Source organism: Salminus brasiliensis, chromosome 3 (genome assembly GCF_030463535.1).
Source record: "Salminus brasiliensis chromosome 3, fSalBra1.hap2, whole genome shotgun sequence".
NCBI lineage: Eukaryota > Metazoa > Chordata > Actinopteri > Characiformes > Bryconidae > Salminus > Salminus brasiliensis.
In genome coordinates, this window is record NC_132880.1 from 712,162 (window position 1) to 724,295 (window position 12,134).

The 12,134-nt window shown below is 42.0% G+C and overlaps 1 protein-coding gene across 1 annotated transcript in view; it reads left to right on the plus strand.

The window, feature by feature from the left end:
• LOC140551021 (alpha-tectorin-like) overlaps nucleotides 1-12,134 on the plus strand; it is a 32,332-nt gene that overhangs the window by 12,025 nt on the left and 8,173 nt on the right. The window contains exons 7-25 of the mRNA XM_072674391.1: nucleotides 113-172; nucleotides 543-938; nucleotides 1,047-1,433; nucleotides 2,083-2,484; nucleotides 2,597-3,004; nucleotides 3,121-3,186; nucleotides 3,436-3,834; nucleotides 5,191-5,450; nucleotides 5,890-6,220; nucleotides 7,509-7,636; nucleotides 7,829-8,107; nucleotides 8,417-8,512; nucleotides 8,609-8,762; nucleotides 8,853-9,106; nucleotides 9,214-9,360; nucleotides 9,441-10,020; nucleotides 10,126-10,709; nucleotides 10,813-11,377; nucleotides 11,473-12,071. Of these exons, the coding sequence (XP_072530492.1) occupies nucleotides 113-172; nucleotides 543-938; nucleotides 1,047-1,433; nucleotides 2,083-2,484; nucleotides 2,597-3,004; nucleotides 3,121-3,186; nucleotides 3,436-3,834; nucleotides 5,191-5,450; nucleotides 5,890-6,220; nucleotides 7,509-7,636; nucleotides 7,829-8,107; nucleotides 8,417-8,512; nucleotides 8,609-8,762; nucleotides 8,853-9,106; nucleotides 9,214-9,360; nucleotides 9,441-10,020; nucleotides 10,126-10,709; nucleotides 10,813-11,377; nucleotides 11,473-12,071 (6,095 nt within the window). The remainder of the gene's footprint in view (nucleotides 1-112; nucleotides 173-542; nucleotides 939-1,046; nucleotides 1,434-2,082; nucleotides 2,485-2,596; nucleotides 3,005-3,120; nucleotides 3,187-3,435; nucleotides 3,835-5,190; nucleotides 5,451-5,889; nucleotides 6,221-7,508; nucleotides 7,637-7,828; nucleotides 8,108-8,416; nucleotides 8,513-8,608; nucleotides 8,763-8,852; nucleotides 9,107-9,213; nucleotides 9,361-9,440; nucleotides 10,021-10,125; nucleotides 10,710-10,812; nucleotides 11,378-11,472; nucleotides 12,072-12,134) is intronic.

Here is a 12,134-nt window from a genome sequence, read left to right on the forward strand (position 1 = left end):
TAAATAAAAGTAAATTTAAGTCAAACTTTGCCAGGGGTATGAATACTTTCGGGCATGACTGTATATGGAACATATATATGTTTTGAACATTTTATTTTTTTCAACTCCTCAGATAGCAGCACCATTACTCCAACTCCTGCCCCACCAACTGCACAACCTGACTTGACCCCAGGTAGGTTGCCATCAATGCTTTGGTCCTTTTACTCTCTTTTGTAAATAACAGTGCACAAATCACTTTGAAAACCTTGTAAACCTTTGTTAACATGTCCCTAAAACAGTCAGCCTCTAGATGTGCATATAAAAGGTATTCACCCTCTTTATTGCTTCAATAAATGGAATCATATATATTTTATGAATTTACCAAAAAAAAGTTGCTTAACATAGTCCACAGTCTTACTAAGATGAGTGTTTTTTTTGTGTAATATAGGGTTGTGTGTCATCAGTAGGGCATTGAACACTAACCCCTGTATCCAATGGAAGCATATTTAAAAAGAAAACTGTGGATTATAGTGATGGAATTTACTATTATCTCTTCTGAACAGTGACCACACCAAACAGTGCCACGTTTGATCCCTGCAACAACTACAACGTCCTTAATGACTACTGGAGAACCATCAAGGACAATTACAGAGGTCATGATGATACTGTTATTGAATGGAATGGTTGGTATCGGCTCTTCCTGCAGGGAGCAAGCGCTCAGATTCCTGAGTGGTGTGTGAGCTACATGCCATGTGGGGGTTACACACCACTTGCACTTGGAGGTTCTCACCCACAGATTCAGGATGGAATTGTCACCAGAGACGTTTATGGGTCCAGTGGTAGCCAGTGCACAGCCTACAGATCCAAACCAATCCAAGTCAAAGCCTGTCCAGGAAATTACTACGTCTATAAGTTAGTGAAGCCAGATGTATCAATCCCAATGCCTTCCTACTGTGCAGGTACATCACCTCAACACTTTATCTTAATCATGCTTTGATTATTTTATCCAAATTAAAATAAAGTAAACATCACTATTTGTACTCTAAGTGTACTATTTCTCCTGACAGTTACTGTTAACCAACCCAGTTTTGATCCATGTAACACCTACACTTCTCTGGATCAACCCTGGAGAGCCAATAATGTGACTGGACTGAACATTTGTGACCACTACTTCAACTGGAACGGCTGGTACCGACTGTTCAATCATGGGATGAACACCCGTATGCCAGAGAGCTGTGTTCCTACATCCAGATGTGGTTCTTATTACACTCTATGGCTCAACGGTCCTCATCCTCAGATTGGGGACGGAGTGGTCACTCGCCAGCTCTGTGGGAATGCAGGAAATGACTGCTATTTTTTCAGGACTACCACAATTCAAGTCAAGGCATGCCCAGGAAACTATTATGTCTATGAGCTTCTCCAGCCAGATTACTGCAACATGGCTTACTGTACAGGTAGAGATCTTTCCTTTAAAAAGACTCAGTGAAATTTCACCACTGCAGGTAAAACTTCTCTTAAATTTTTTCAGATGCCAGCTACATAACACCAACCTCAGCTCCAACAACTGCCGCCACACGTGTAGAATTTAGCAGGAACTCGAGTAAGTGTTCACAGACAGTTTACATTTATCCTCCCTTGATAGTTCATACAGACAGTGTTTTAGGATCAAACTGTTTAGGCACAAAGGCACAAAGAAATTGTACATTTTATGGAACAATATTTATATGTAAAAACTCATATTTGATTTATTGACTGTTCTCACTTTCACACACTTTCAAAACAACAAAACAAACATCAGATAGTCACAGATATTATTTTGACTAGAAACATTCAGATTTGACATGGCTTTTGAAAACTGTCTACACTGGATCTGATGACCAGCTTAATGATCTCTTTTATTGGACAAAGATGCAAAGTTAGTAATGTGTAATTTTTCATTTAAAACAAATAGGGTAATATTCACTACGCCCTCAGTCAGTGGTGCTCATGTTATCTTCAATTACATTTAGTCATCTCTTAAACTGATTAGTATTTTGGTCATTTCTGAGGTTTGGAATCATTATATTTACATATTTATATAATTATATATTATATTATTTACAGCCAACTCTACAGCAGTAAACAGCTTCGATCCCTGTGAGAACTACACTGCTCTTAATGATCAATGGAGAACCGCACGCAGTTACTATGGTGACAACAGTCATGATGACACCCTTGTTGAGTGGAACGGCTGGTATCGACTGTATCTTGAGGGTAACAGTGCTCAGCTTCCAGAGTGGTGTGGGAGCTCCATGTCATGTGGTGGTTACACTCCACTTCTGCTTAATGGCTCTCACCCACGACTACAGGACGGCATTGTGACCCGAGAAGTCTATGGGTCCAGTGGTAGCCAGTGCAGATTCTACACATCCAACTCAGTCCAAGTCAAAGCCTGTCCTGGACAATACTATGTCTATAAACTTGTCAGGCCAGATGTTTCGATCCCCATGCCAACATACTGTGCAGGTAATGTTCCCTTTCTCTCTGGTCCATTCAGTATCTGTGGCTGTAATTTAATGAAAGACGTGTCAGACTTTACCAGACTGGTTTATTTTTATATATTTTGTTTCCATGACAGTGAGTTTCAGCTCCACCAGTTATGACCCCTGTACTAAGTACACTTCCCTGGACCAACCCTGGAGAGCCAATAATGCAACTGGATTGGATATTTATGACAGTAACTTTATCTGGAATGGCTGGTACCGACTGTTCTATTATGGGATGAACATCCGTATGGCAGACAGCTGTGTTCCTACGTACAGATGTGGTGGTTATAACACTCTGTGGCTCAATGGTCCTCATCCTCAGATAGAGGATGGAGTGGTTGCTCGTCAGGTCTGTGGAAACTCTGGAAGTGATTGCTGTTACTTCAGTTACCATGCAATTCAAGTGAAAGCTTGTCCTGGCAACTACTATGTTTATAAGTTCACCAATCCGAACTATCACTACATCTACAGGAACTACAATCCCATTACTTACTGTACAGGTAAAGAATTGTTTTGTTTGTTTGTTGTTTGTTTATTTTTTGGAGAACACTCTGGTTTGTGAGATCATAGTAATGTTCTATCATCTTTCATGGTGGTTGTAATGGTCTCTTCTCAGATGTCAGCACCGTAACACAGATCTCTACTCCAACGACTGCAGGCATTGAATCCAACATGACAATGAGTAAGTATAATTGAATAAAGCTTTCACTGTTCAAATATATTTTCATCATTATCTAGGACATTAATAAGTACTGTACACTCTCTCTTGTAATTTAAACACTCCTGCTTCATGACTGAGTTTGTTACAATACAATACTTACACAATATATTTATATCATCTACTACATTCAGAGCTCTATTCTAAAGTATTTTCCTCTAAATGCTCCCAAACAAAAAAATCTGACAAATTAATCTTAAATTTCCTCCACAGCAATCTCATCTAATGATTATAACTTTGACCCCTGTTACAACCACACTGTTCTTAATGAAGACTGGAGGAACATGTACAATTCCTACACTGGTTATGACGACACCATTACTGAGTGGAATGGCTGGTATCGGCTGTATCTCCAGGGGAGAAGTGCTCAGATGCTTGAGTGGTGTGTGAGCTACAGAACGTGTGGGGGTTACACTAACCTGGTGCTTGGTGGCTCTCACCCACGCGAACAGGATGGCATCGTTACCCGAAGTGTTTATGCATACTCAGATAGACAGTGCAATTCAGTCTCCAGGTCCAACCCAATCCAGGTGAAGGCCTGTCCGGGACATTACTACGTCTACAAACTAGTCAAACCAGATGTTTCTGTTCCAATGCCCACATACTGCGCAGGTACAGTAATATATGTATATTTACTTACTCTTTTAATAAAGCATAACACCTGCTCTATAACATGGTTGCAACCATCTAGCACTTCTATAGCATACCATATCAACCTGCATGAAGCAACCACTTGTAGCAGAATAGACCTAGGAATTGCTCTGCTTTTTCTTCGTTCTCCCAGATTTTCAATGGTTACTCTGCGGTTACTTTTCTGAATATTGTTATCTGATCAGGAATAGTGTGCTTAGCCGCAGATTTTTGATGTAACATATTGTTACAACATTGGGCACCATATCAACTGCTTAGCAGCAGGATAACAACCATCTAGCAGCCACATAGTAATCACCTGGGCATCATACTATGGCAACACATGGGGGTAGTATGAATATACTGGGAGTTTACTGGGATACTCCAGCAACTGCCTAGAACCAGCATAACAATCACCTGGAACATCATGACAGCAGGCTAGCAACTACACAGCAACCAACTGTGACACCCAAGAAATAGTAATGACTTTGAATGACACAGCAACTGCCTTGCAAGGCAACAGCATAACAACCACCTGGAGTACTATAGCAAGCACTGAGCAACAGCAAAAGTCAAAAAAGGAATTGATGCTGTGCAATCTCTTGATACTCATAACTTTAATCCTTATTTAAAACCTTTTAATACAATTTACAAAATGTAAAATTTACACAGTTAGAACAGTAGAACAGTTCTTCAACACTAACTGTAGAATAAGTAATACCTACCTAAAGATGTCAAAGTTGACTAAAGGTAAATAATAATTTACTGATACAGTAGTATACTAATACACAGTACTCAATGATATATAAAGCTCATTGGGTTTGAATAACAGCAGCATTCTCAGAGATCAAGTTCAGTTAATTTTAGTAATGGCTTCACCCTAACTACACAAGTTTAAAGTTCTGAGGGTTGGCGGGGGGGGGGGGGGGGGTGTTGTACACTACACAACTCATCAGTGACACGGGTTCAGGAATTACAAGATCGTTCACCAGGAGGAACCCCAAACGTGTCTGTCCATTTGTCATGAAAACACATTAGAGAACTGATGAGCTGGCCCTTAACCCTGCCTGCTCCCTGGGCAGCCACAGCGAAGACTGGCCACCGCTCTGAGCACATGCTGTGTGTACAGTATGTGTTTACTGCATGGATGGACCACATATTGTGGACGTTGGTTTTCTTTGTCTCTTTGTATTAAAAAATAGCATGTTCTGCTGGTTTCTGCTTCTCCTCACACTTAACTTGGTAACTCATTCGTGACCTGTTTATTTCACAATCCTTTTCTGTTATCGTAAAAAGACATGTACAGGTAAAATCATTCTTTTTATGTTGCTCTTACAGTGGCCTTTATTAACCCAAGCACTGACCCCTGCAATAACTACAATGCACTGGACCAGCCCTGGAGATCCACAAACAATGCAGTTAGGCATACACAGTGCGATGGCTCTATCAACTGGAATGGCTGGTATCGTCTTCTGTATCAAGGCAATAGCACAAGGATGCCAGAATCATGTGTCAATCAAGGTATGTGTGGAACTACAGTCCCTCTCTGGCTCAATGGTTCTCACCCACGACTTGAAGATGGAGTGGTCAACCGGAAGGTCTGCGGTAGCTGGAGCGGTGACTGCTGTTATTTCAAATCCTTCCCCATTCAAGTGAAAGCTTGTCCAGGAAATTACTATGTTTATGAGTTCATCACTCCATTCGTCTGTTCATCAGCTTACTGTGCAGGTGTGTATGATTACTCTTCTTCCTGGTTCTGCTTTCGTCCATAAATAAGGCCTCAATTATATCTCTGCATTTACTTGATCAGTAATGAAAGTGATCCAACAAAGCCTGAACATTTAGAGATGTTTATTCTGTCAGTGTCAGAAACTCTCATTCTGAATAACAAACATGAAGAGGAATATCAGACACATGAACTGCGTTTACTCTTTCTCTGATTGGAAAATAATAAACTCTTACTGATCTTACTGATGTGCAAGCCATTAAAGTCTAACTATACTAACTTTATAAATGCTCTTTTAAAGATTTTGGCAGCATTACCCCACCAGAAATACAACAGACTACTACAGTAAGATCGACTGTGGCCACCACTCCCACTACAATGAGATCAACTGTGGCCACCACTCCCACTACAGTGAGTTCAACCGTGGCCACCACTCCCACTACAGTGAGATCAACTGTGGCCGCCACTCCCACTACAGTGAGATCAACTGTGGCCACCACTCCCACTACAGTGAGTTCAACTGTGGCCACCACTCCCACCACAGTGAGATCAACCGTGGCCACCACTCCCACTACAGTGAGTTCAACTGTGGCCACCACTCCCACCACAGTGAGATCAACCGTGGCCACCACTCCCACTACAGTGAGTTCAACTGTGGCCACCACTCCCACTACAGTGAGATCAACTATGGCCACCAGTCCTACCACTCCCACTAGAGGTAAACAACTTACATTCACTTTCTCTCACTAATATATATACAGTGGCATGCAAAACTTTGGGCACTGGGTATTTCCGTTATTGTAAATATTAGATGAACTGATCTTCCAAGACATAAAGTTAAAGATGAAACATTCTTTTCAACATTATTTTTTTGAAAGTAAAAAAAAGTTTGGACACCCAATTTGAGCTCTCACTTAACTCTCAGACCTTAATTAGATTTTTAGTTCTATGGCTTGTTTATTGTTAGGAAAGTCCAATTGATGCAACAATCAGCAGCCACAGGCTCATTCTAAGCAACCTAAAATGTTGAAAATAGATGATGACTACAGCACAGCAGTAGAAAACTATAAGAAGATAGCAAAGTATTTTCAGATCTCCATTCCCTTAGTGTATAATGTAATTACATTACTTGATCTGTAATGAAGATGATCTAACAAAGCCCAGCAATCAGACATGTTTGTTCTGAAAGCCTGGTCTATTTTTTATACAGCAGTAAAAACATGGTAGCTCACAGATTGTTTCTTCACACTGTTTTACTATGTAATGACCACTAGGGGTATTTAAAAAATGGGCAGGAGTCTGGAAGATAAATAAAAACATTCAGAAAAAACTGTTTGTAGAATTCCTTACAAGGCAACTGTTTGGTGGCAAAAGACCTTCAGGAATATTTAGCAGACTCTGGAGTGATGGTGCAACACCTGCACTAATATGACCTACTTGAAAGAATCCAAACAAATGCCCAAACAAGTAGAATGCATGAAAACAAATCCAGATGAAGTTAAAATAGAAACAAAGAACAAAGGTGTCTTTGGAGAAAAAGGGAGTACCTCCACAAATGTTAATCAATGGGTGGATTGGTCATGCTTTGTGCTTGTGTTGCAGCCAGTGTCAGATGGAGCATTTTACTAGCAGAGGCGAAAACAGATTAAATTAAATGTTTGATGGAATATTTTATATCCATGCATTAACAGAAAGACTATAGTGGGAAATATTATGGATAAAAAGAATAAAGGATAAAAACAGAAAGTACACATTGTACAAAAAGCATACTTAGTTGGTAAGATCCTTAAAACCTTCAAAACTAAACATAAGAGCAAGATGACTCAATGTAAGGGCACAAATGAGAGGACAAAGCCAATACACTAATGTAGTGCAGCTTTATACTGAGAGGAGTCTGTTTTATGCTAATAACTCTATTGCTGTCTATTAGGTAATTTCTATCAATTTGGTGTCGGAGTTGGAGACATAGAGAACGAGCGAAGTGATGACGGAGGTTCACCTGCTATATCTCTCACAAGACCCTTTACTTTCTTTGGAAAAACATACAGTCAAGTATATGTAAGTCAGTTCATGTCTTTAGAGAGCAATATTTTAAATTACATTCTGATCATTCACACTAACAAGTACATTAACATGGAGTTTGGATCTAATGCATCTAAAATACATTCTTAACGTATTCTTTAAAAGATCATTTAGAATATTCTGACCAGTTTTAGCTTTACTGAAGTTTATTCTCTTTGTTTTCTGTAGGTGAACAACAATGGAGACTTAACCTTTGATCAGGGATGGTACAGCTTCACCCCCTATCAGTTCCCTGCTAGCGGTGGACGAGACATCGTTGCTGCATTCTGGACAGACATTGACAATCGTGGAAATGGTGTCATCTCCTATCAGCAATACACTTCTGGTAGTGTTCTCTCACAGGCTACCCAGGACATTAACCAGTATTTCCCTCAGCTGCGTTTCAATGCAACTTGGGTCTTTGTTGCAACGTGGGATAGGGTAGCATACTTCCCTTACTCAGGCACGGTAAGAGTCTTGTTTGCTAAAATACATTAAACCTGGAGTTGCCATTTCTTTATTGCCAGTAGTGACAAGTGAAGCATGTATTTATTTTTGCACACTACCTGCTAACTAAGTGAAAAAGGTCCCAGAAAAATACCATAATTAAAGTGAGAGAATTTACTCATTATCATGTCAAATGGAAAAAGAATCCATGCTAGCATGCAATCCCCACATGGCCCACAGTTTGAAAACCAGGGCCTTAAATTTTGCAATCTTATGATATAATAAAGTGTTTTTTAGTTGTACCTTACTTACTTTCACAAAAACTTTCAGGAAACATCTTTCCAAGTGGTCTTGATTTCAGATGAGCATCTCTGTTTCTTGCTGATAAATTATGGTGAAATTGCTCCAACAAGCCGAAGTGTACAGGTAAATATGAATCAACTGTGGTAAATTTGTTTACTATATGGACAAATATATATTATTGTATTTAAAATTGGGTATGGCTTTGTTTTTGATTACTAGGCTGGTTATGACACAGATGACTCCAGCTACTATTTCTCAATTCCTGGGTCATTTCAATACAACTACAATGTCTTCACATACAGCAGTAATGTGAATGTCACAGGCAGATGGGCCTTCCGTGTTGATCATGGTTTACAAAGATGTGAATTTAATGGTAATGTCACTTCCAGCTACATGTTTTTGAGAATCAGCATCAGATTTAAGATTGCACAGTTAAATTAATCTGACTCTTAACTCTTCTCAGGCAACAACGTGCCTCAGGGAACCACATTCTGGACAGATTCTTCATGCTGGCAGAGGTGCACCTGCACCCGCAGGGGTCTCCAATGCAGCTTACAGCCTTGCACCTTCTCTCAAGCATGCCGGCCTGCCGCCTTCCAGTATAGCTGCCAGAATATTCAGCGCAAAACCTGCACCATCTCTGGAGACCCCCACTACTACACCTTCGATAATCAGATCTTCCACTTTCAAGGCACTTGCACCTATGTCCTGTCTGAGGTACAGTCTTACACTGTGTTTCAGTCATTGCTGTAGAATTTATGATTGGCATATTCAAGATAATCTCTGAAAGATCAAACCTGCCTGATTTTGAACCTTCTGTACAGGCTTGTGGGGATGGGTTGCCATACTACCGTATTGAAGGGAAGAATGAGCACAGAGGCAGCACCCATGTGTCATGGACACGCTTAGTCAGAGTATTTGTCTATGATGAAGAACTGGAACTGGTGAAAGATCATCAATATGAGGCTAAGGTAAGCACCACTGCAGTAGTTCAGTGAAATTCGGTTTTATGAATTCCTTTCCATGACATGTTTTTCTGTTGCCTGTTCAGGTGAATGGGAGTTTTGCAGCAACACCATTCAGCCTCCGCAATGGCTCCATTCAAGTCTACCAGTCAGGTTTCTCAGTGGCCATCAGTACAGATTTTGGCTTGGTTGTCACATATGATGCATATTCCTATGTGACCATCAGTGTGCCTTATGACTACCAGAATGCCACGTGTGGCCTGTGTGGCAATTTCAACTACCACCCAGATGATGACTTCCGCACACCTTTAGGAGATGTCTTGAGTTCAGATGTTGACTTTGCAAATTCTTGGAAAGCATCAGGGGACACCGATCCTGGCTGCCAGAATACCCACTGCTCAGGCCTGAGATGTGCTGCTTGTACTACAGTTCAGAGGAATCTCTACAGTAATTCAGACTACTGTGGAATCCTGGCAGATTCTGCTGGTCCTTTTACCTCTTGCCATTCAAGTCTGGCTCCCCAGACCTTCATAGAGAACTGTATCTATGATCTTTGTGTGGGAGGAGGATACCAGCCAATCCTGTGCCAGGCCCTCAACGTGTATGCTGCTCAGTGCCAGCAACAAGGCATTCAGCTTGGCCAGTGGCGGAGACAAGGATTCTGTGGTACGGGTTAAAAGTGTTCCTTTATGATAAAGCTAATAATGGAAAAGTCTTAGATAATCAGGAAATCATAAACTTAACCATCCTTTTCTCACCATTTACTTTCAGAAATCTCATGTCCCAGGCACAGTCACTTTGAGTCCAATGGAACAAGCTGCCCTGCAACTTGCAGTAACCCCTCCTCACCTTTAAACTGCCCCTTGCCAAACCAGCAGAGCTGCATCTGTGATGCAGGATATGTCCTAAGTGCTGGGGAATGTGTTCCTCAAGCTAACTGTGGCTGTACCTTTGAAGGGCTCTACTATGCCAGTGGTCAGTCAGTGGTTTTGGACGAGAATTGTGGGAGGCAGTGTTCTTGCCTCAATGGAGGAATGAGCTGCCAAACCTTCCAGTGTGGTCCACAGGAGATGTGTGCAATCCATAATGGTGTGAGAGGCTGCAGACCAATAGGTTATTCCACCTGTTGGGTTGAAGGACCAGGCTCATATCACACCTTTGATGGACTGATGTTTAGCTACCCAGGAGCCTGTGAGCTTACTCTCGCTAGGGTAATGGGACTTTCTTCACGACCTAACTTTGCAGTAACAGTTCAGAAACAGCCTAGAGGCCCTCAGAACTTTTCCAGAGTGCTGACATTTCAGGCAGAGGGAACTCATGTTTCTATAAAGATGGGAGAAGGAGGAACAGCAACAGTAAGCTATCTTTTCAATCACTTCTTCACTAAACAGTGCACAGCTTTATGGGTAAATGTGGTTCAATCACTGATCTCAAAGTTTAAGGTTGTATTTTTTTCAGGTTGATGGTCAGGTAGTTGCTCTGCCGTTTAGTGTTGGCAGTGGTCGAATCCATATCTACCACAGCAGTGTGAAGGGTATAATCATGGAAACCACCTTTGGGGTAACTGTGCGAGCTGACTGGCCACACCTCATCCGAATCACTGCCCCCAGTACCTACAATGGCACACTCGGTGGGCTGTGTGGAAATCTGAATGGATACCGTGAAGATGAGTTCCTCAGTCCCATTGGAGTCTTGATGAATGACTCCCGGATGTTTGGGGATAGCTGGCGGGATGGATCCCTCTCAGCCTTCTGTGAAGAATCAACCGACATCTGGCAACGAGGATATTATCGGAACAGCAGCCAGTTCAGACAGCAATGCAGTATCATGGCCTCACCATTTGGACCATTTGCTCAATGCCACAGCAGCCTGGATCCCTTGATAAGGGTAGAAGATTGCATCAGTTCCCTGCAACAGACAGATGGGGCAAAGGAGGCCTTGTGTGAGGCCCTGCGAGGGTACGCTGTGCTCTGTCAGCAAACTGGCAGTGTTGTGCAAGAATGGAGAAACATCACTGACTGTGGTGAGTGCTGAAAAATATTTTCATTAGATTTGTCATTGTATAAACTTTCAAATATAGACAACATCAACAAGTACTTTTTCCTTTTTCTACTACAGAGTTCCCCTGCCCAGCCAACAGCCACTATCAGCTGTGTGGTACTTCCTGCCCGGCAGCCTGCCCTAGTCTCTCATTCCCCTTTCTGTGCAGCCAAAACTGCCAGGAAGGATGCCAGTGTAATGATGGGCTACTTCTAAGTGGAGACCGCTGTGTGCCTCCTATGGGCTGTGGCTGTCTCCATGAAGGGCACTATAGGCAGGGTGGAGAGCGGTTCTGGCATGGTGAGCAGTGCCAGTCCCAGTGTGTCTGTGATGGAACTACAGGTTTTGTCCGCTGCAGCCCATCATCGTGCAGTGAGCAGGAAACCTGTCGAATTGTTGGGGGAGAATATGGCTGCCACTCTCAACCCCATGCCACATGCTCTGCTTCAGGAGATCCCCACTACACCTCTTTCGATGGACGCACGTTTGACTTCCAGGGCACCTGCAGATACATCCTGGCAACTGTATGCAATAACACTCGAGGGCTACCGTATTTCCAGGTTGTTGCAAGAAATGAAGCATGGAACGGACTCCCGGTGTCAATCACTGTTGAAGTGTATGTTAATGTCTCAGGACATCTTGTTCACGTCTCACGCAACATGCGTGGCACTGCTGAGGTAAGCAACAAATATAAACTCTGTAGGATCAAGCAACCACTACAAAGTTAAAGATTGTATTAC